The sequence below is a fragment of the Thermobia domestica genome, chromosome 11 (assembly GCF_964235325.1).
Source record: "Thermobia domestica chromosome 11, izTheDome1.hap1.1, whole genome shotgun sequence".
Lineage (NCBI taxonomy): Eukaryota > Metazoa > Arthropoda > Insecta > Zygentoma > Lepismatidae > Thermobia > Thermobia domestica.
In genome coordinates, this window is record NC_137464.1 from 120,738,011 (window position 1) to 120,764,075 (window position 26,065).

The window sequence follows — 26,065 nt, forward strand, 5'->3', positions numbered from 1 at the left end:
AGTATAGGCTGTTTTGCACAACACTATATCATCTCCAAGTGAAATGGATTACAGGACTACGCCATCGCCCTTCCAAATCCCTGGTGGGATTATCTACTTCGGATAGAAACCCGAGTAGTGGTTCAGTCTAGGGATGGCCAAAATTTTTCCGGAATCCGAAATTTATTTTCCGAAATCGGAAATTTCACTTTCCCTATTTCGGATAAATTCCGAATTTCAGGAAAATTTTGGAATTTGGAAAAAATTCAGGATTTAGAAATCCGAATTCCGGAATTTTTAAAAATTCTGGAATATTTTCAAAATCCGGTATACTTCCGAATTCCGGAACTTTCCGTTTTACTTACCGAATTCCGGAAAGTAAATTTCTGGAATTGGCCATCCCTATTCAGTCATTTAAAATACCATTTCTGACGGGATTTAACTTAATTCCATTAGAGAGTATGAAGAGCAAAGAAAATACTTTGAATGAAGCTTTCAAAGCAACGGTATGTACTTTTCTCACAATAAGTATTTTCAACGTTCAATGACACTATTGACCTGGATTAAAGGAAGACACAGTCTTGTTCTCGAAAATAAAGTAGAAGTAAATCGTTCTAGGAACGGTCGTGTGTGGATAAATAAGTCTACTGCGGATAAACCTTTTTTTACAAGTAAAATATTTTCTCAAGCACGAGATTGTTTTTTTTTTTCATAAATACATTTAACTTATAATTTCCTAGAAAAAATCTATAAATTGATTCAAAAAATATCTGATTTGTATATCATGGTTCCCTTATAATTTGGAAATTTATCCCACTGAGAACATTTGATAATATTTGAATTACGATTCTGTTTGATACTGACCAATAAAGTCAACAGCTCCTTGAATTGCTCACTATACTTCTCTTCACATGAAAGATCGAAGATCGAGGATAATTATGCTGATTTATTTCCAAATATGATTCAATTTATTATTATTATTATTATTATTATTATTATTATTATTATTATTATTATTATTATTATTATTATATATAAAGGAAAATTACGTATATTACGTATAAAAGTGAAAGGTACACAGCACTAAACTTTCTTGCTCCAATTTCCTAAACTAAATCTTATTATGGTGCAGTCAATAATGAAACATTCCTTTTAATATATGAAAAAAGCTATAATACGCTTTCGCAAAACTTCACTCAAAGGAACAACTCAGTCTCAAAAGTAAGCTATCTTTTGTAGATTTTTAAATAGGAACTGACATGCCGTATGTTAGAGTTATTAAAGTGATATATTTTTTAAAATATCAACTACCTCTCATGAGCTGTGTCTCACAAAACTGCTAAAAACCACCCCAACAATAAACCAATATCCACAAGTAACCAACAATATACTTAAGGATATTCTCACGAAAATAATACAACATTATAGGATTAATAATGAAAAATGAGCAAAATCACCTAGACCATTTTTCAGAAAATCGCCAGAAAAGAGTTCACTCCCTAGAATAAAATAGCCCTTGTAGATTATGTCATATTATCAGGTTATTGGTGAAACACTTAACTATGATAAATAAACACAATCGCTTGATTGGTTTTTGAGAAAATCGTTCGAAAAATAATTACACCTAAGGATAAACTACCACTCAAAGATATTTTCAAATTAAACGAGTAATGCCATATTATCAGGTTAATGGAATATTTATTTATGAAATACTAGCAGCGTTCACCCCGCTTCGCTGCGGTCACCCCGGAACGCAATAAACTTTGTTACTTAGATAATTTTTACTTTTTCGCTTTCAAATTGCAGTAAATGTTAACATTATAGCGCCTGTCATTTATGTTAACCCGCCGAGTGACCCGCTTCGCTGCGGTCACCCCGGAACGCAATAAACTTTGTTACTTAGATAATTTTTACTTTTTCGCTTTCAAATTGCAGTAAATGTTAACATTATAGCGCCTGTCATTTATGTTAACCCGCCGAGTGACACGGTCATGCGGGTTGCATATAAATACGTTTATTTTTATACCTATGATGAACTAACAAAGGATTTGTACGTTATGGACACTTGAATGGTCAATTATCTCAAGACACTGGTAATTAAAAATTAAAGTGATATGATAAAAACCATCTAGGGTCCAAATCCTAATAACCCCCCAAAAATAAAAGAAATTGGTTCAGCCGTATTAGCGTGATGAGGGAACAAAGGATTTGTACGTTCTCTTTTATAATATAGATGAACAAGATCGCGGAAGTAGTTTAAAAGAAAAAAAACGTCCGAAAAAAACTCACCATTGAGCTTGGAAGATCATTTCTTGGAAGCAGGAAGAAACAACTCATTGTAAATTCTACCAGAAAAAAAAAAGTTAGGCTTTTGAGAAAATCCAATATTTGGTTTTTACACCAGTAAACTACCCTTATTCGTAGGGGTAGGAAGAAAATTCGAATTTCCCTCTGGTCCGAATTTAAGTTTAAAATTCGGTTCAGATACGTACGTTACACGGTATGGACTCTAGGCGAGTGTTCTTCAGGACGAATAGACGGACAGAGGTCTAAAAGTCGACGAAGTAATGAAGCTATAACAAAGCACAATGAATTAATTGGTTAGTAAAAATGGGGAAAATATTCAACACGTTGAAATAGAGATAAATAACATGCAAAGGTTATCTACCATTCATTAAAATGTTGTGATGAAAGTAATTACTCAGAATATATATATACAGTATATACATAATTATATATTATAACACATTATCTACACATAATTATATATTATATTACACTATCTACACATAATTATAAAATGATATAACGAGGTTAATTAAGATTAAGGCTAGTATGAAGCCCTATGACCTTTCTATATTAGAAGGAAAATTTAAACAAAAATATTTGTGTATTTATTAAGTAGTGTTTGAGATAAATAGGCTAAAATACTTGCTTATGATAATGGCAATTGTCTTTCTTTTAACTCTGGCGTTACCATGTAAAATGTCGACAAGAGAATTTAATATCCTGCTTTGTTGTTGTTGTTGTTAAAATAGCTAATTCTCATTAATCACTGTAACAGTGGCGTTCGTCATCTTTTACTTTCATAAGATGTTTTCATGGGAGGTTTCCAGAATCAGATATCGAATTGGTATTCCTCCACGCAGAGACCCCGGATTATGTCATTCCTACACACGTTGGATGAGCATTCAGAGAATTTTCTGTTGAGCTATGGGGCAACTAATTTTAAGGTAAGGCCTAGAAGGAACTTTATTTATTGTGTTTGTTTCTTTTCGTCTCACTTTTTATTCCCCAAAAGAATAAAAAATATTCTTCTGAACCAAACTAACAGAGGACTAGTTGTTCCGATCAGTCAGAATCGTTCTCTGGTGGCAATTTCGAAATACACACTCACAAGACAAAAGTATTGTTTTAAAAAAGATGTAAGCAATCAATGTACGGAAGACGGAGGAAGTCGTTCTGATTTTTTAAATTGTTTTGTTTCTTCTTGAAAGGAAAATAGGTTTGATTAGAAGTAGATACACATACTTTGACTGTAAAGCTGTTTGTGTTTATCACAGTTTGAGTATTATATGATTGTGTAAAGTTTGATGGACATAATGTTTTCCCAATCTATTAAACATTGAGTTCATTTACAGTTCCGCTAGTTATCTTGTACTGCTGCTTCAAAAACAACAAAAAGAACCCAAAAAATCGAAAAATAATTCAGTCTATGCACGTGATAAATCCCAAGCTTTTAGTTGTCGACGTTTATTTACATGTATAAGCTCTACACATCTTTGGTGAATATGTGTGATCTGTGAATGTATTGCCGATTCTTCACGATTATTCACTATTCCTTTAGCGATACCATATTACTACTTTTCATGGCCTCAACTGTTTAGAAGATCGAATTGCTTTAGCAAAATAATATTTAAATCGTTCTAGTACGTGTTATCGGAATAGAGTATGTGGCCTTCGGATCCTGCCAATCTTCTGTTATTCATAAATTCCGAAGAAGATTCATACTCCCAAGTATTTGGATTTACTTCAATAACACCGAATATAAATCTCTAGAAGAATCATTTCCAAAACCTACATGACTTTTCTTTCGTGTCAACAGAAAAAAATACTATGACTATGTTTATTTTCCTATTTATTTCTTGGAAGCTGTCAAAGACACCATAGAAAGATCATAATGAAATTAAAGAAATCCATTTAGTTAGTGTTATGGAATGCTTTTAGATATTTTTATTCTTATTTACCATTGAGATTATGTACTTAATGATCGAAATTCCGATAACAATATCCTAAGATTTGTGTTTCTAAGTTAGATTCACCAACTATAAATCTGATTCAAAATTCCGTAAATGACAAATTTTATCATTTTTTCTGATGATTACATCGTAAAATATTGAGTTGGTTTCCTAGTTTATCGAAAAAAAAAAAAACACATACGTGTATTAAAATTTTATAGTGAACAAACATTACAAAAATATGCATTTACGTCCAAAATAATAATTTTCACGTTTAGAATACTCGAATACAAAATTTCATAATCAAAATTTGAAACCTTATTTATTATTTCAGTTATCGTAACTGATTGCTAAATATTTTCTTTTTGCCTTTATGCATTGACATTCTGAAGAAGTTTGATCATTTGTTGAAAATAATGTCCAATTCTAGTACCTTAAAAATATTTTCACATTTTTATGGAAATAAGTAGGATCAAAGCATTTCTTTTTCGAGCGACAATAGGAGAGAAGAAAGCATGGTGATCGTAAAAAGAAGTCGAATTCAAGATTTCAATTAACTTAAACGTTTCATGGCGTCTACATACCTATAAAAAGGTTTTTATGTCTGTTCGTCTCGATTTATGTACACTTACCTAGTGGAATATCGTTCAATACATCCAGACTAAATTTTATACTTACGGTTTTAAGATTAAGATTTTTTAGACTTACATTTTCTATTTTTCTGCCTTTAAAAATAAGGGTAGTTTACTGGAGGCTGAAAATTAAAATTTGCTATTTTTTCGAAAACTTCAAAACGATTTTATTTATATTTATAAATCAACCCAATTTTCATATATCAATATCAACCCTCTAATACTTGAATGGTGTATGTAGGTTTTTTAGAAATAAACGGAAAGAGTGTTCTACTTTTCAATGTAAGTTTTTTTTATGATTTTCTCAAAACCATCAAGTAATTTTCTTCATATTTCATTAACAAATATTTCCACAATAACTCTATAATGTTATCGAGAAAGCACTCACAAGGGGTAGTTTATCTCTAAAAGCAAATTTTCTTCGGAATATATCTTCCAAAACATCTATAGTACTGGTAATGTGATTGGGCTCATATTTCATAAATAGGTATTTTATTTATAAGACGACAATGTTGCGTACCCAAATTTCTCCTAAGGAAGGTCACAGGGGTAGATATTATTCTCGGTGTTTCCCTTATTTTCTTAAACATTTCTCGGGCTAATTTGCTCAGATTTCATATATTAATATTTCTTTAACAACATTATAATATGATTTAAATTATTCCTGTTTGAAAAATTCACAAGTGGTGGTTTATTATTAAAGATAAGTTAGTTTTACATGTCATTTTCACAAAAATGTTCATGTGAGGTTGTTCGTATTTCATAACTTCATAATTGGAAAAATCACAAGGGTAGTTTATTCTTAGGAATGAGTTTGCGACTAAGTTAATCAAAATCATCTGAATTCATAAATAAATTTTTAATTAATGAATACAGCATAACTCAATCTAATGGCAGATGGAAAGTTTAGTAAAAATCTCGTGTTAAGTTTAATATTTCTAGTTATTAATAGTATTTTTTATATATAAGGCTATAAAGAATGAAGAAAACAAATCGTTTTGAAATAAAAGGATTTTAACTTAGTATTTTGAAGTTACGGTAACTCAACGTGTTTGTTTCTGTCACAACTAGGAAATGATTTTCAATGTCATCAGAAAGAGTTAAAAAGGCCTTTTGTTCCTATATTTTCAATTCCTATACAAAATTGTATTAGTATCTTCTCAATGTAGACACCTTAGACCAGAGTTCTGAAACTGATTCTCGAAACCCTTGAGGTCCTCTTGCATTGAACATTAACCCAAAAAAAGATAAGAAAAATAAAATTTAAGTAAATTTCGCATTGCACTATCGTTAAGAATATCAAATATTACTTGGAGATTATATAATTGTATAAGCAAGCTGCTTTTATTTTCTCTCCTATGAATAATATTTTATAAAATTTGTTACCCTGCTTTGATAGCCTTTAATTGCTAAAAGAAACTAATATACATTTTCTTCTATAAATGCCAAACTAAATTCGGAGAATGTTAAAAAAATCTACTAATATTAATAATTGCTGAAAAAGAGTTATAAAATATCAGATTGTCTAAAATATATTGAGCCTTTGGAGGTCAAAATTGAGAATAGCTATATTATGATTAGAAAATAACATTAAGAAACCACATGCACATCATTAGGAAACCACATGTACCACATGTGCTATTCAGCAAGCTTTGCAATGAACAAATCAATGATAGTTTGACAGTGCCTGGTTTCGGTTATATAGGGGATTCATTAAAACCTCTCATCAGGGAAGGGTCCGAATGGAGTACGCGAGTTGCCGAACGATAGACACGAAAGAGGGTATAAACTATATTAAGATGCAAATTTATAGCGGCTGAGGGCAACATGGAGGAACATAAGAGCCGGAAGAAATATGGCGGACCGTAGGGCTCAACAATACAGAAAACTAAGGAATCACTCTTTCCGCGAGTGAATGGCCACAGATATGAAGGTCAAATATTTAGTAGTGGATGCATGATGAGATCTACTATATGTTGAATATGAACATCATGGTCGCCATATTGAAATTAACCATCTTGAACGTTGATTCAAAATGTAAAAGATAAATTGGGTCATGTGGTATGTCAAATAGCACTGAAATTGTACCAGAAATTCACTGGTGTTAACCATTCTGTAGTAACTCTATTGTGAGTTCAGAAGTAAAATGCAAGAAAGTCGTGAGGTGATATTTCAGCAAACGTCGGAATGGCATGTGTGCAATTTGGTGAATTGGCAAGATACAAGGTAAATGAGCAGCAATAACTACGTGCAAAAAGCCACAATTACAAGTATGTTCTAATGAGCTTCTGGAAAAGGATATATGCTCTAAACCATTTGCAACATGTTGAGACAGAAAGCGCATCTAGAAAAAGAGTACAACGAGTACTTGAAAATGTAAAGAGCTGGTAGTGTTGTAGTGTTAAAGATAGATAGTTGTCACGTTAAAACACCCGAAATGAAGGAGGGCTTGAGATTGCAGATACAATTACGACGTAGTTCTTCCCAAAGATTATCATATATCATAATTCAAGTAAGTATACTGATAAAGATACATACCAATCTATGAAGGCAGTTGATGTGGAAAGTATCTATAAGAGTGTGATGAAAGCACAAGAGCTGTTCACAGTGTCCACACCTGGAGAGACAGGGGTTATTACACTGATGATGCTAACAATCCGATGATGGTTCTTACCAAAACAAAAGGATATAGGAGTCCGGAATTTTCCCTGATATTCTTCAAGACATCCAGCTATGTAGAAGTCATGTTGAATGAAATTGATGAACCGGGGAGCACTAAACTGAAAGTGCATAAATTCTTGGAAACGGATGAAATTGTCACGACTTACTTTGTCGGATCTACTTGCATCTGTGCCAGAAACTTGACTTGTTTTTTATTTACAATCATAGACTTGCTTTCAGTAATATACTTTTCTGCAGTTTCATGTAACTTTGCTCATCTTTAATTATTTTGGGCACGGAATGAGTAATTGTGCGTGACACTATATTGTTACGCTTTTTAATTTTTTAAACCTACGACGAAGATGCTTTGAATTGGAGAGTATCTGTTTGATCCGTATCGTTTTTTATATGCATCCCTCACTTCTAATTGTCCTATCGTGAATATTCCATTCATGGCACATGCTCTTTAAAACATTGTAATACCTCATCGTTTATTTTTCTCACAGACACTTGGTTTCAGTTCAGTTAAAAGTTACGAAGGATCTTTAAAGTCCCTTGCAGAAACTTGTAACATGAAAATACAGATGACGCTTTTCTTTTTTGCCTGACGTTTCTTCTGCCTCAACCCAGTTGTAATATTCGTTTTCTAACTGTTGCTTAGTATATTTTGTAGGCTCTTTATTAGGTGGGGATTGAGTGCATGACAAACTACTACTCGGAATTACTGTCTTATTGAATATTAAGTGTCCGTTACACTAGTTCTTTCTCAAGGATCATTGTCACTATTCTCATCACGGTCACTGTCTCTCTCGTCCTCATCTCCCAAGTTATGATCTCTCTGTAAAGTTTGATATTCTGCGACTACTGTATCATTATTAACTAATAACTTCCTATGTGTTCAAGACATTTCCGATCTTCTATACAGGAATTATCGTCGCACGTCCCAAATTTACGCACTAATAATGACATAACTACCTGGGGGTTCGTACTCATACCCATAAAAAGAAATAACCTCTCCGAATGATGGATTAGAATATAACTTGTCGCTTTCTAGCACTTCCTCAACAGTGGCTCACCGATCAAGGGCACATTAAACTTCCTACCAATCATTCTAACATTACTACTTCACTGATAACGCAGAAATAAGCTAATGAGCTTTCTCGCGTATTTTTTGCCTGCAAACAGCGCACAAGTAGGTGGCACGAACTCACCTTTGATGTCTTCTTTCTCTGTCGCTAATTACCGTACTTCCCTTACTCACAACTATTCTGCATATAAACACAATTTTCCTTTGGTATGTATGCAAACCAGAGTTTTCCAAGCTTTAGCTTTTGCGTCATACTGGTGAGACTTTCACAGAGTTTCTATGCGTTCTTCTTGCATGTTACTTCTCAATTCATAAGAGAGCTACTACAGAATGATTGAGACCAATGTATTCCTGGTAAAATTTCAGTGCTACTTGATATGCCATATGACCCAATTTTTCTTGTACATTGTGAATCAACTTTCAAGATGGACACTTTCACTATGGTGGTCATGATGTTCATATTCCCCAACACATAACAGATCTTCCCCAACATATATTCCCTACTCTTTACATATATACATACATACATACATACGTACATACACACACACACACACAGAGAGAGAGAGAGAGAGAAGGTTGAGTTGATTTTGAGTTTATCAGCAGCGAGGCTATACGAGACGGAACACACTGATTAACGTGGAATCTAAACCACATGAACTCCAGTCGGGAATCGAACCCAGGTCTACCACGGCAAGACGCGTACGTTAACCGCTTAGCCGCAAAGGAGCTCACGGAGAAAGAGAGAAGAAAGAGAGAGAGAAACACTATGTAAGTTTTTACTTGATAACTTGAAATATTAGAAGATTCCCGAAAGCTAATAGGAAAATTATAATTTGTTGCTGTTTAAATTTCCTCTTCAGGAATTCAAGTTTATAGCTCAATGTGCAGAGTTAAATATATTGGAAAATTTTCAACCTAACATCACTACATAATATTCAAAATTGTCCGAATTATGAAAAGCTTTTCCACTTGTTTCTACACCATAATGAAAATTTTGCGATGCATGAAAAATTCCTTTCACTTGTTTCTACAGAGCAATAAAACATTCCGATTCAGGTAGTTGTTTTATTTTGTGCTTCAAAATGATGAAAATTTTCCGGCTCAATATGGATGAATTTTTTCATACAGAAAAGACAATTTTTTGATTCATGAACTATTGTTTTACTTCTCCCTCCATACTACTGGAAATTGTCTGAACCATGAAAAGTTTCAGATCCTTTAAACGATCTTTCGCTTTTTAACATTTCTATACATGAATTCAATCAATTTTATGATTAATGAGGAATTGTTACTGGATCACTGATATTTGTTGAGAACGGAAAATTTTCCGGAAAAATATAGCGGAAAATTTTCCACCTCACATCACTACCACCGGCCATAAGGGCCCCGACAAACCCAGTCACAGGGGGCGATGGTGGCTCAGTGGTAGAATGTTCGCCTCTGGTGCATGGGGCACCTGGTTCGAACCCAGCTCGCGGCAAATTAACTTTATGGCGGACAAACACCGTGTGCGTGGGTTTCCTCGGGATTCCCCGTTTCCTCCCACTTTCTTCATTCCACCATTTCATTTGTGTCTCATCATCACCATCTCCTTTAGCCTAGCCGGAATAACCATGGTACGTAAAACTCAAATATTTCATTTTATTGAAACTAGTGCTCTCAACGGGTCGGGTCGGGTTGAAGACCGACCCGACCCGACCCGACTGACCCGAACCGTGATCCGACCTGATTGACCTGACCCGACAACCCGACCCGAGCTGACCCGATTGACCCGATCCGACAACCCGACCCGAGCTGACACGACTGACCCGAGCTGACCCGATACGAGTCGGGTCGGGTCGGGTCACGGGTCGGGTCGGGTCAACCCGATCCGTTTGAGAGCACTATAGTCACGACACTGGGTGAACGCCAAAATGCACTCCCATTGGGAATTAAACCCGGACCACGTGTACCGAAGTCTTACACGTTAACCACTCGCTAGATCAAGCGAGGGATTTGTATATGCATCTTAATGAATATTTGGCACTTTTGAGGTTTGGTTACTTTTTTTTATAACTGATACCAATGTCCGACTTGGGAGAAATTTATTTATTTATTTATTTATTTATTTTTTTTTTTTTGCTTTAGTACTATGTGACGAAATTTTTATTCAAGGTCAGTGTTCTCACCTGAGTGGACGGCAGGGGGTCTTCTCGGAAGGCAGTAGCAAGAGTCTCTTGGCGGAGACAAAAGGAAATCGTTTAACTACAATTATAAGGGTTGAGGAAACAGGAGAACACCTGTGATTTTTTCCAACCGTTCAACTTTCATTCCAAAATAGGTTCTTATGATTCCGGGACCCGTGCCACTTTGATTTTTCTTTCTCGGTAATTAAAACGTATTTTACAGTATAGGCTATATAGTTGCACGTAAGAAGATACATAATATGAATTTTGTAATTTAAAATTTAAAAATACAGTATGATATTTAATTATAAAATACTAATTTTATTTCATCACTTTCAGTCCAACAAATGAAATTCAAACAATTCGCTCCCTGGGTCTTGGTCATCAATACTGCGTCTTATTCTTTGTCTTGCAGTCAAGTCTTGGTCCTGCATTTCGTAGTTGTGGTCTTTCATTCTATAGAAGAGCCAAGAATGCTCGCCTCATCAGTAGAAATGAAGACCAAGTGTGATTTTGATTATGGTCTTTCATACTATACAGAAAGCAAGAAAATATGCTCCTCGCTACTTGGTGATCACCAAAACAAGGCCAAGAGCAAGATTACTATGCAATTCGTCTTGCATATCCAACCTTTATCTTGTTCTTGTATCGATATCCTTGGGCTTGGTGAAATAAAATGAAATATTCAGTTTAAGGTCCCTCGATTCTGCACCGAGGCTAAGGGATACGGTGACCATCAGAAATTAAGAAATGGTGGAATGAAGAAAGTGGGAGGAAACAGGAGAACTCCGAGAAAACCCACTACACGGCGTTTCTCCACCACAAAGCTTACTTAGCACAAGCTGGGATTGAACCATGGACACCATGCATCAGAGATGAATTTTCTATCACTGAGCCACCGCAGCTTTGCTTGGGCTTGGTCGTCCATATCCAATCTTTCTTTTGGCCTTGCTTAAACAACTTCTAGTTTTGTTCTAAATCCAGACTCCATATTGGCGTAGATATTAATATTACAGTCGATTGGTAAAATCAATCTTCCACATCTACAAATTAAAGTACAAACAAGTACAAAAATAAGCATTTACCATAAAAACACTAGCTGCAAGTGTTCAAAATAGATTTATGGCTTCTATAAAATCAATTGAAAATTGCTATTTTTAATTAGGCAGCAAGTGAAAAACAGCAGCTTTCAACTCCAGCTGAGTTTAAGCTCAACCTAAATTCAGTTGAGCAAAGTGAACTGACCCGACTGACCCGACCCGATAACCGGACCCGACAACCCGACCCGAGCTGACCCGACAACCCGACCCGACTGACCCGACAACCCGACCCGACTGACCCGACCCGATCCGTAATCCGACCCGACTCGGGTCGGGTCACGGGTCGGGTTGGGTCAGCTCGACCCGTTTGAGAGCACTAATTGAAACCCAGTCGCACTTAAGAGTAATGTCTGCTTTGAGAGAAGAATTGAGGATAATACATAAGAAACTGAAGATTTTAGTACCGTAATCTGAATCAATTTTCATCGGTACTACAGCTCTCTATATTTCTACGCGAGAAGAAAAGTGAGCCTCGGTGGCGAAGAAGTTGGCTTTGGGGACCCGCAGTCATATATATATTTATATATGACTCTTTTCCGTTTTTGTTCTCTTTCTTTTTCCAGTAATTTTCTTTTCAACGGCCAGTCATTGGTGCAGCAAGGAGTCCCGATGAGAGAAAGCGCCACATTCAATGAGGGAACAATTTATATCTAAATCAATTCAAGGGAGACCGTTGCTATTGCTTGCCGTTACTACTATACCTTTAAAGTAATTTGCTGATTGAGGGGCCCAACAAGTACCCTCCTGCACCAGGACCACTCCCAAACACCCTTCTGCACCGGTGTCAACTCAGTTATTGGGGGAAGGGGGATACATTACTACACCAGGACGCTGAAGAGATTTGTTACAGCACTGGGTACGTTATTAGAATCCAGCAAGAAAAATATATCTACTAAAAGTAAATAAAGTAACAAAAATAGCTAAATTAATGTTGCACAACGCTACATGGATTAAATTGAACTATTTGTAGACACCTTCTTTAATGTTAAACATTATTCCTAAACATTATGAAACAGTATATAATATGTTTTTAATTTCAAGAATATGTGTAGGATGCACAAGATACAGTGATAAGGCAACATAAAATCAAGTAAAATCCATTTTACATTTTCTAATATAAATAATACACAAGAAAGTGAATAATTAAGGGAGGAGAACCTACCTGAAAATTATAAATGGAAGGTACTACTTTCAAGGTCCGTGTGTTTTCAACACGTAAGATTTCCAGGCCCTTCAAACCTTCATTAGGCATTTGAGTTATAGACGTATTAGACAAGTCTCTGAAAGAAAAACATGAAACAGAAAGTCAATTAGATGCTCTTTGTTGGGGAGAGAAAAAAACTAAAATTCTGTTATTAAACTTAGAAACTGTTTGAATCTGGTAGTTGATTCTAATAAATGCTATCCTCTCTACAATCCCACTCATTTGATACCTAGTCGCTGTAGCTTTGCTTTACTTCTTCACGTGTTCTATCAAATACACTATGTCTCACTTCACAACTCAATTATTTTATTCGGAGTCTTTACTTGTTAGTCAGTATAGATGAGCTTGTTTTTAATGTCGATAAATTTGCTGAATTAAAATTATAAAATAATTTGTGTCACATATTTCCTAAGAGCATACTGAATTTAGCGAAAGGTAGTTTTGATTGTTCAATTTGATTTTTACTTGTCCTTCTTATGTAGAATTTATATGATTTTTTTGACACATTCTCTTGTGTTAAATTGCATTTTGTTTCACGCGCGCACTATATCAAGAACAAACCATAAAATATGCATCCTTATAAATTATTGAAGCTTCTACTCTCTATGCTAAATGACGTTAATATCTGTTCAACGTGTTTGTATATGTGCAAATAGCCAATGGGAACAAACTCTGAAGAAAAATGAGTGTTCCCTGCAAAATATAACTGGATTTTTCCTCCTAGAACGCAAAGGGACTCAGGCGTAGTATTGTATAAATGATTGCGACTATTTAACATGATTACACGTTGGTGTTATTTTTCTCTCCGGAAGAAAATTAATCAAAACAAAACATGAGGAGAGTGTGGCGTTATAATGAAGAACAATGCTCTTTGAACTAAGGCTTTTTTTTTAACAAACACGGTGAAAGGCAGAGTAACAAATAAGTTACACCGATTCTGTATGCTCAGACATTTCAACCTGAATGTAGTTTTAAACTTACGAGAGGTCTTCACAGATTCCTAGCTCGTGTGTGTACAAGTTAAAATTTTTATTATTTCCTCAAATTATGTTCGTTATTATCCACAAAAATTATGCAATTGTATATTAACAGAAAAAAGAGAGAAACAAGATAGTATCTCTTGTAATATATATATATATGTGTGTGTGTGTGTGTGTGTGTGTGTGTGTATAGGATGTGTATCTGTAAAAGTGTGAGTTGGCTATACGTATTAGCTTTCATTGTCAGCCTTCCGTTTCCCTCTAGTAGCTGTTCCTCATTGCTACGTGTAGTTCGAGAAATACATACTTACGGTGGTTGTGCCGTTCAGAATCCATCAAATACGGAGTGCAAAAACAATATTTACAATAGGCACGGCGTCAGAATCGCGTTATAACGTGGGCTGGTCTAGTGTCTTGCTGGCCGGGTACTCGTAGACATTTTTGGATAACAGATAACAATACTGGTATCTATATAATAGAGTAGATGGAAAACTCAACCCTTTAAATTGCTACCTTCTTTCCCTCCAAGAAGTCCTTTCATTTTAATTGTACACATGAATATTCAGAAATGAGAAAAAAAAGGTTCAAACACAATAACCTGACAGATGATACTGTTTCTTTTGTTAATAACATGAAATATTTATAACAAGTGGGTAAATAAAAACTGCAATAAAAACAGCGTAATGTAAACTTCAAACATCTTTGAGCAATTTTATTATAAGAATGCAAGACAGTAAACATTAAGCATTATTATTTTTTCATGTTCTTAATTTATAATCAATATTTGTCACGTTCAGTACACAAAGGAATCAACTCCACTTTTGATCGTTTTGGACATTCCTCTGTCTGAAGTGATTTTTCCAAAGACCTTGAACAGAAAGAAAACACAATTGAATGGAAACATTTATTGTACCAGATACAGGATGTGTTTAGGTATTTTTCAACATATTCACCACCGGAATTCTGAGATTTGTCATACCGTGGGGCCAACTTGTCTGAACCTGTGTCATAGAACTCTGCCGTCTAAAATTGGAACAACTGTTCGACATCCTCTTCCGCTTCTCCGTCATTGGGAAAATACTGATACTGATCAGGCAGGAATCTCTGGAGGCGTAATCGCTTGGAGCAAGGTCTGAGTTATACAGTGAAAGATCCAAAATATCCCATCCGAACTGCTGCAAGATCTCTCTTTTTAGCGAACTATGTGTGTGCGGCCGTTAGCGTGCAGCAGAACAACACCAGCAGTAAGCATCTCACGCCGATTGTTCTGAATGATCCGTCTTAATTTCCGAAATGTTTCGCAGTAACACTCAGCTTTCACTGTCTCACTTCTGGTTAGGAGTTCGGCAAAGAGAATTTCCCATCTGTACCAGAACACTGTACACATCATTTTCCAAGCGGACACCATCTGCTTGAGTTCCATCTTGCAGGAACATCTACTGTGACGCCAATGCATTGACTGCTGCTTGGTTTCTGGGGTCCTGTAAGCAACCCATGTTTCATCCCCGCTCCAGGAACAATTCTCACTCATCGTGGTATCGTTGCAAAAATGTCAATGCTGACGCCATGCGCCTTGTTTGTGTTCTGGAGTTAGTTGCTTCGGCACCCACCTGGCACAAACCTTCTTGAACAACAGGTGTAAATTCGTGACTTGGTGTGCAAAAAGGAGCGGGAAATCTACGAGATCTGTGATGTCAGTTGGCCTCCCATTAGGCGCCTCATCATGCACATTTTGGCATCCTGTTACAAATTGTCTATACCAACAACGCACCATCTGCTTACTTATGACGTTAGGCCCATAGACCTGGCACAGCTAAGGATGGATTTCAATCTATGCTCTGTGCATTCAAGAACTTTATCACTGCTCGCACTTCACACGCGGCGGGAGCTAGAATACGAAAGTCCACCTTCAACCACTGCCACGACGCTACTGAGAGCACTAGGGACGTTCTGCTGACGCATGCGCCATGCTAGGATCTAACTCTCTTGCGCACACGCAATCGCTTCGCGGAACATAAGGTTTTCTAACTGTGAGATGCGTGGGAAAGTTAGTTTCTGGATGCGCCTCGTATATTAGTACCTTTGAATTTCATTCGTATGAATGAAGGCCAAACAGTCTGAAAAAGGCTTGTGATGCTCGGTCCTTTCATGTTTTCGAAAATCTGAATCTGTTCCCATACCTCTTTTCCAGTGTTTGCAACTATCTGATGTGAATATATTCTCCCCTTTCTTTTTGTTACTCAACGAAAACATTTTACACGGAAAATAAAAGGCTCTCTTTTTCTCTACATTGTATTCAATCCACATAAACGCTTTATACTAATCACTCTTGAATAATCGATTGTCCTTGTCGTATTATGTCGTAGAGTACTGATGCAAATGTGGTTGGAGAGTTCGTCGGATGCAACTATATTAAATCGGTTACATACTAGAATCTTTAAATGTTCGACATAAAGCAAGTTTGCTCGCAATGGTAAGTTCTTAGTAATGATATCAGAACTAATGTTATCGTCTTGGCTTTCTCCAGTATCACAAAATTCTGGTTCATTTTCACTTTCTCCCAATTTGAACACTTCAAGTTTGAAATCTGATGTTTACAAGTATTCACTTTTTTTCTTTTTCAGAATATACAGAATCATTGGCATCGACCTATTGATAATCTCTCATCGACCGATTGAACACGCGGGAAACACTGAGAACAAATCTCTTTTAAATTTCTTGAACTCTACAATGTTACAATGGGAAACTTTAAAAATAAAATTATTTATAAGTTAATGCTATATAGATAAGGTATGTTGTGTATTGTTGTGAACAACCTTTTTCATCGTAAGTATCGCCAATACAAAGCATATTCTGCTTCTTTCCTTCCTAAAATTATAAAATACTGCCTTGTAAGGTTCTTTCCTTCAATACCATAAAACTTTTCCAATAGCACGATTTTATTTCTAACAAAAGAAAAGAAAGTTTTTAATCAGTTGTTAGCGCGATTTTTGGCATTATTTCACAAATATCTGATATGTGAGCATTAACCACTGCGAAGTTAAACAGAGTGTTAGAGGCGCACAATTACATTAGTACTGATTTATTTTGAAGTGTAGGATATTGGATGCATTATTCTAATTCTTTTGGGATAGACGGACGAATAGGTGTTCACCTATTCCTGACGTCCTGTCAGGTTCACAAAGCACATATTATTGTTATGGAGACAACTTGTTGGACAATATTTTCCACGACGATGAAGAGATCAAATACGAAGTTGAAATGTTGTTCCAGCAACAAGCACAAGAATTCTATCCCTGTCAGTGAAGCCATATCTAGCATCTTGGTGCTAGATCTAGCATAATTTACATGCATTTAGCATCTAGCATCTTGACTTTAGCATCTTGGCCAAATCTAGCATAATTTCATTCTTCCCTCTGATGAACAGAAAAAGTACTAAGATTTAGATGGTTCAAGGACCGTCGGGAATTATTCTTCTTAGTTGAAGCGATAGTTGGAACAATGAGACCAGTCAGTATTTCCGCGATGGTAATTTATTGTTGAATTCAGATAATGTTCAAAAATAGCAAAACGTGTCACTACAAATCATATTTACTTACCCATAGTTTTATTACTGTCAACTGAAACCTGAATGTTTGGTTATCTGGGATGTTTCTGTCCCTTTCAATTTACAACTTGAGAGGGGAGGGATATAAACGTCAGGGGACAGCTAGTAATACACTAAAAGAAATGCTTCAGGCCTGTGTCGGAAGCGGCATGTTGTGTATATATTTCTTAAAATGTTATCCATTCATAAAAAATAAATTGGATCTTCCTTCTCTATAATGTGCCATTTACCAATTTATTTCATTATCATTCCTGACAGCGTCATATTAGCTTTGTACATGAATACAGTTGAAACACTTCATTGAAATAATGAAGATAAGTACGTGCGGGTCTTTAAAATTAGTTAGGAAAGATAATTTGAAAATCTGACATAATTTACAAAAATCTAGCATAATTCAGACCCGTGTTTGGCATCATCGCGAGTCTCGAGTGTGGCAACCCTGATCCCTGTGGATTTCAGAAGCTAGTAGAATCCCGACTTAACAAGTGTTTGGTCAATGGCAGTATCGCTAAATACGTTGTGAAAAAATATTTTGTTAAATATGCATATGTTCAAGGAATATTAGAAGTTGTAATCTTTCTTTCTGAACTCGCTTCGTATATTCACATACTCAATATTAGTACTTATTTTTAATAGTGTAATTTTCTTCCTTTTGCATTTACAAACCGATGGAATTTCAATTCTTTTTCTGGCAGCTTTTCATATCAATGTTCTCAGTCTTGCAGGTCAAGTAGTACCTCTGATTTAAGATCTATAAAATTTCAAAGGTGTCTCGGATTTTTTTCTTTTCAATTCTTAGAAGTGTCTGGATACTTAAGACTCTCTCCTTTCAGAGATCTTCTGTGTACTTGAAGTGATTCAACATCTTAACTTTTGGTTAGCAAAGGATTTAACAATTTCATAAGATGCCCTTTTATCTTCTTTTCCAATCCTTCAGAAGATGGATACCTAATGAAAGTGTCAAATCCCTCATGGTTTTAAAAATGGAAATAGAATGCCTCAAATATTGTAAATTTGTGGTTAAATTCACAAATTGACAATGTAATTGAACAACATTTTTCAAAATGATATACGTTCTGACTTTATTATATCAGAATCATTAACATCGGTGTGATGCATTTGCTGCAAGAAATTAAGAATTCTCACTAGAAATTACAATGCTGTGAAATCGTGAAATAATTAAGTGGTGAGTTCTTTAGTTAATTTTTACTTAATTGTAATAATGGTGATATGAAAGTAGTTTACCTGAACCTACAACAGAATCTAAATATATACAGCGCGCCATGTATGGTGAATGAGGTCCCGAGTTCGATTTCCGGTGAGAGCCTTGAAAATTGAAGAACTACGGTGGTTCGGATTTTACGTTAACTTATAGGTACATGCCCTGTTTGGTCTCGGTGCAGAAAAAGATACACTAAACTTTAATCTAACTTAGTAACAGATGCAAACTTATTTCTTTGAATCTAAAATGCATATTTTTTCGGGTTTTAGATTATTGAAAATTAAGGTCCATATTGGACTCGAGTACATCAGTAGGCGCGCACCGAAAAAAATTGTTAGAAGGTGTATAATAAAACAAGACACTACATGTATGTAGAATTGAACCGGTGTTATTCTCGACCCGAGAATACTTTAAGTAATTGTTAAGTACTGGCACCTATAGTCTTGGAAAAAATGTAGAACTGGATTGTATTTATACCAGAAGAAAGGGTACAGATGAAGTAGATCAAATCTTTAGGCTACAGTAGTCAACTATATGCTAAACTCTTTTTCTGAGAAACTGTATAAATGTATGTCGAGCTACAAAGAATTTTTAGGGGCTCCGGACCACGTGGACCTACGCGTCTTTGAGCCCCTGGGTCTATTTTATAAATATGAACAAACACGTATTAATAATAATCTAATATTTCATTCTAAGTCAACTTGCAATACAATTTTCGCCCAGACTTATCTCTATTCCCAACAAAGTGTGTTTCACTTCCCATTGTAAAACCATAGTAGACTGGCAAACGACTATGTGATTTAGTGGCGAACTGGGACGTAAATGCCCGAGAGAGTTTAATCATGGGTGCCCAGTCTGAGACTGATATCCATAGTGGTCTAAGCCATGCCACAGTTAATTTTAAAAAATATCATATTTATTAGCATTATTGGATTCAGGGAAGATAAGGGCACAAGAGATGCAATTGAATTATTAAGGGCAATCGGTAAAAGGTTTATAGGAAAAGAGAAAGAGGTGTATGTGCTATATATTAATCTAGAAAAGGCTTTTGAACGCTTGAATTGGGAATTGTTATTCGAAGTTCTAGAGAAGGTTGGTTGCAATGGAAAGATCGGTGACTCATAAGAAACTTATATGAACAAATAAGTGGCAGAATACGAGAGGAAATGACGTCGGGGAGCCCAATTGAAAGGAGAGTTAGACAGAAATGCTGTCTTTCGCCTACATTATTTAACATTTATCTAGAAGAGATAATGAAAAAGGGCCTACAAAATGAAGACGGCATTTCAGTAGGAGGTAAAATGATTAAGTGTATACAGTTTGCAGACGATATGGCGCTTGTTGCTGAGTCCGAAGAGAAGATCAATAAGACACTAGGAAACTCAAGGAAGCATTGTGAAGAATATGGAATGAAAATAAATGTTGGAAAGACAAAAGCCATGATGATCTGAACGAAGGGGTCGATGTTAAATATAGAAGTGGGAGTGGAGAAAGTAGAACATGTTACTAGTTTTCGATATCTGGGTAGTATTATCACTGATAGTATGAAACGTGAACATGAAGTAAAAACAAGGATGATAGAAATGGCGAAAGAAGCCCTTAGGAGGAAGAAAATACTGTTTCGTGAGACATTGAACAAAGAGTTGAAAAAACGACTGATAAAGTGCTTCATTTGGAGTATTGTACTGCATGAATCAGAAACACGGACTTATGCAAAAACGATGAGAAACGACTGGAAGCTTTTGAAATATGGATGTGGAAAAGAAGGGAGATAATTAGCTGAGTTGAGCGAAAAACGAATGAGAAAGTTAGAAATGGTAGGGGAGAAAAGAACAATTTTAGATATTTTTAAAAAGACGAAGAGAAACTGGTTGGACATTGGCTAAGAAGGAAATGTATCAGAAAGGAAGTTTCATAGGACATGATGTCAAGAAAGAGAGGGAGAGGGCGAAGGAGACTACAATTAATGGACGATATCAAAACATAGAAATCGTACGTGAAGACGAAGAGCTTAGCGGAGGACCGTCGAGCATGGAAGAGTTTCAATTACAGCAAGTCACCTACCAATAATGGCTGAATACCTATGATGATGATATGATTAGCATTAAAATACACAATGAATGCAGTGTTTAACCACCTACTAAGAAAGGTTGGGTTTTGGGTGTGTTAGGATCTTGCATCTGGTTATTCACTACGCGATTTCTTAAACACATTCTTACTCACGAGTACTGATGCTAATGATATTATGCTTTATTCGTTTATGAGAATGTAATGGTCACTGGCGCCGTAAACCATGTGTGTGTGTGTTATGTTAAGTGGTATTGTTAATTTTTAACCTCTGCTCTACTATGCGATAGTCTATGCTTTTAACTCCGCTATTGCAAGTCTCAAGCCCTGGATGCGAAAGAAGGAGAGTTGAGGGTAGCTACCCCCGTAAAAGAAAAATAAGCTCTGCTATGTTATATAATGGTTCAAAAAGTGGTTATAAAAGAGAACGAGTACACCCCTGCTATTGGTTCATTCTCTGCTATGTTAAAATAGGGGTTGAAAAATAAGCCATACTCTTTTATACATAGGACTGCTGCTAAAATTGATGTTCGTAGTCTCTGAGTTCATAGTCTTATGTAATTTCTGCTATGCTAAAATAGAGGTTCAAAAAGTGGTCATAAAAGGGAACGAGTACACCCCCAAAAAGGGGTCATAAAAGAGAACGAGTTTTCGAGGTATTCAATTTTCCATGGTTGGATAGTCCGTGGGTCATGGCATATCGTGCGACATTGAAAAATCGAGTACATGCTCTCAGGGATCACTGCGAAGAAACGCAGAAACGTCAGACACTGTGCCAGAACGTACATTTGTCTACTATTGGGTAATTTAGAAAAACTGAAGACTGATAGGAAGAAATGATATAGTGGAAAACAGTGAAGTAGAAGGTGTGTTCAGAAAAGAACGAACTTTTGATGTAAAATATGCATTGGACAGTTTACAACATTTTAAGTACTCTCCCTCTCAAAGTAGTTCTTTCTACTGACAATATACCGTTCCCAACGTTTCTTTCATTTTTGGATATTCTCCAGGAACGCACTTGCTGAGATGGCGCGTAGGCCTCTTGTTGCACTGTTCTGAATCTCGTCTATGGTTTGGAAACGACGTCTTTTCAAAGAGGTTTTATGTTTGGGAATCAGGAGAAAGTCTTAAAGAAGTTTTCATTGCCATCTCCAGTGGCAAGCAGTTTCTGACTTATTTCAACAAAGCTCTGTTTTTGATCGTCAGTCAACAAATAGGTTTTATTTCTTTCATCAATGCAACGACGCGCAAGATACAGAAACATAATATGCTAACACAGTAGGTCGAGATACCTGAAAAGAATACGATTTACGCTCTGTTATTTACTGTATTCGTTTTATTCATAAAATTGTTTAAACTTATATTTTATTGGGTTATTGTAATTTAAAATCAAACTTACATATTCCAACTGAAACAATAACTTTATTTCCATCGCAGACACAATGTTCATTATTTGGTATGATATTGTGTTCTTTTTCAAGTTACAGTTACAAATTTAGTCGTCATTTTTTACAAGTTTTAGGTGATTTTTTCATGTTTTTGAGGATATTTTATGGGTCATATATATATATATATATATATATATATATATATATATATATATATATATATATATATATATATATATATATATATATATATCTTTAGGTCGTGAACTTCTGCCTACTAATAATACCGATTGCTGATGATCTATAGATACAAATTTCAGTTTTCAGTGCCCAAACGTTTTGAGTTCAAGGCTAGTTTCCAATATTTCAAACATGTATACCTTGCCTTGTTGCTGTTTTTTGTAGTAAAACATTATTCCGAACGAAGTACCTGTATAATATAAATTCGAAAATAATCGATCTACCCCTTCTAACAAACTGTTGTTGGAGGATACAGAACTTGTTCTCCAAACTTACTTTAAGAAAATATATCTTATTTATATTGCGTGCCTTGTAATGCGTTTTCGTACTGTTTCTGTCTCCCACCTTTAAGTTATAGATACAGGGTGTCCAATCTACAATGCAACCCGGAGTTTGGGATAGTAGAACCTTTGAACCTGAAGCGATACGCAAGCAATGGTTATACCAAAATGCTTATACTTTTAAACTAGGAAGCAACGATTGAAGTACACTCGGAACCACACAGTGTTGTCAGATGTAACCGAAGGTGTTGCAAAACATGTAAATTGACTTATAACTCATACGTATGGATGTTCTGTCGTTAATTTTCAGTTTGTTTAGTTGGAGTAGCTTGGAAACTATGGAGCAGAAAAAAGAATTTTTCATTTCCATCGATAACTAATCAGACGAGTCATCTGGAAGGGGGAACTAGGGAAATCGTAGTTTTCATAAATTAACACTCTGAATTGGCAACTCTGCTGATGTTTCAGTGCATCAAAAGGTGTGTTAAGGATCTGTCTACATTATGCAATTCCTGAAAACAATGAAAAACAAACTGAAATTATCATGATAAAATTTTTACTTACATGCACCTGGCAAAATTTTCTTGTCAAATTTTTCCTAGTTTATTGCGTGTCCAATTCCTATGACAGAAGCTATATGATAAGATTAGTTTAGTCATATTAAGGCAAGTAGTGTCAATGTCAACCACATTTGTTTTGTTCATTTGCTTTTTACTTCTAGCTATTTTTACTTTTTCCTTTACTCCCTTCTTTACAAAAATACATATAAATACATCCAACCAGCAATGAATGAAATTATTCTACTTAGAACAGGCATACTCTTATTTTCCAAAATTTCAGAACAATAGAAAGCCTGAGACTCATCTTAACGGCCCGGTATATATTATATGTTTATGAAAACTATAATTATTTCTAGAAATGAGAGATGCGCGATTGCGAGATGTAACAATCGAAACATTTCGATTGTTTGAACCTCTCGAGACATTTCGATTGGGATTTCCTTAACGAGAGGTTCTTAGCGAGATATTCTTACCGAGAGGTTCTGACCGAGATGTTTGTAACGAAATGTTTCGTTTAGATGTGGCATCTATTCTCGTACTGGACAATCGAAGTCTAAAGGGAGTGGTTCTAAACTAGATGTACGAAGGGCGGGTATTTCTGCTAGTTTATATATATATATATATATATATATATATATATATATATATATGTAATGACAGTATGTGTAGTGTGTGTCTATCTGTTCTTCATGGACTCCTTACGGCATGAAACTTTGGGAAGTTGTTGAGTACTTCCCCGGGAAGGTTTTCTGGGATATTATATGTATCCTCAGTGGTGTAGACAGGATTTTTTTGGGGGGGGCTCACTATAACCACCCGATCGCTATGAAACTTTAGTAAGTTGTTCAGTACACTCCCGCGAAGTTTCTGATAGGGCATAGTGCATCTCTCCTCAGTGGCATAGCCAGGACTTTTTGGGGGGACCTTATCTATCTGTCTGTTTGTCCTTTATGGACGCCTAAATCATTAATTCGATCGCCATTAAACTTTGGGAAGTTGTTCAGTACGCTCCCGTGAAGATTTTAGCATATTAAATCTGTCCTCAGTGGCGTAGCCAGAATTTTTGGGGGACCTTATTTATAACCATCCGATCACCATGAAACTTTGGTAGCTTGTTGAGTACACTCCCGTAAAGGTTTTTGGTAAGGCATAGTACATCTATCCTCAATGGCATAGTTCGGATTTTTGTTTGGGGGACCTTATATTCTTATAAACCTATTCTCCCCACACAACGCTGGGCACTTCAGCTAGTATTATATAATAATGAAAGTGTGTATGTATGTTTGTTTGTCCTTTATGCATTACTACCCCATTCATTCGATCGCCATGAAACTTTGGAAGTTGTTGAGCACAATTCCGCGAAGGTTTCTGGCATAGTAAATATTTCCTCAGTGGCGTAGCCAGGATTTTTGTTTGGGAGACCTCACCTATAACTATCCGATCGTCATGAAACTTTAGGAGGTTGTTGAATATACTTCCGCGAAGTTTTTTGGCAAGACATAGTACATCTATCCTCAGTGGCGTAGCCAGGATTTTTGGGGGGGCTTATCTATAATCACCCAAACGTCATGAAACTTTCGAAAGTTATTGAGTACACTCCCGCGAAGATTTTTGGCAAGACATAGTACATCTATTCTCAGTGGCGTAGCCAGAATGTTTGTTTGGAGGTCCTTATCTATAAACATTCATCCGATCACCCGTACGAAGGGCGAACATTTCAGCTAGTGATGTAATATAATGTAGTGTAATATTAATGATTAAAGAGTATAAAAATGTGTTTATTGTAAAATAGAAGATAACATAAACATACTAACCAGTGAAGTATCCAGTGAAGTCTCGTACATTGTAGTCAGCAATAAATCAGTCACTTTCCAACACTTTACACTGTGCACATTTTTAAAACATATTTCCACTGCAAGATTTTTTTTTTGTTTTAAACATAAAGTACTGATAATTGTAACAGTATATTAGAGTAAAGAAGAAAATTAAAATTAAATACACACATGATTGGTAAAAGAAATACTGTCTCTTCTGTTGTAAAGCCTAAAAAAAGTCAATAGCATTTTTCTTTAATTTATTGCACGACCTTTATGTTTCTATTCAAAAAAATTATTTGATCGAATCTCTCTGAACTAAGTCTATTCAGAGAAGTGGCTACGCCTGCTGCTGGAAAGGCCGTTAAAACTAAACATTCGAAAGTTCAATTATTCGTTATTGATTGATACATTTTTTATGGGCATTACAGACAGCAACGGCCTTAAGCCCGTAGCGTCTAAGGGATGACGTCCCTTGGCGAGCACATCACCCAGAGAAAGGAAAGGAAGAAAGGAATGAGGAGGGAAGGAAGTGGCATGCTGGGACCTATTTGTTAAGTACCACCCCGGCATTTGCCTGGTGTGAGTGAGGAAAACCCAGGAAAAAGCTCACTCAGGATGGCCTACCTGAGAAAGCTGTTACATGTTTTCGACCAAGTGACCCCACTGCTCGCACCGAAAGCGAAATCATTTATTCGTGTCTTTCTCCATCTTGAGAATATATATAGGGCTTAGTGTCTATTTATATAAGGATGAAGAACAATTTCCAATAATAAACGAAACTTTAAATGACGTTATGTAATTCAAAACGAGCTGCTTTCAATTCTCTTTGTCGTG

The 26,065-nt window shown here is 35.7% G+C and overlaps 1 protein-coding gene across 1 annotated transcript in view; it reads right to left on the minus strand.

Moving 5' to 3' along the window:
• Positions 1–26,065, minus strand: part of LOC145665254 (lutropin-choriogonadotropic hormone receptor-like) — a 642,745-nt gene that overhangs the window by 94,346 nt on the left and 522,334 nt on the right. Inside the window, exon 10 of the mRNA XM_081732546.1 lies at positions 13,028–13,145. Coding sequence (XP_081588672.1) covers positions 13,028–13,145 — 118 coding nt within the window. The remainder of the gene's footprint in view (positions 1–13,027; positions 13,146–26,065) is intronic.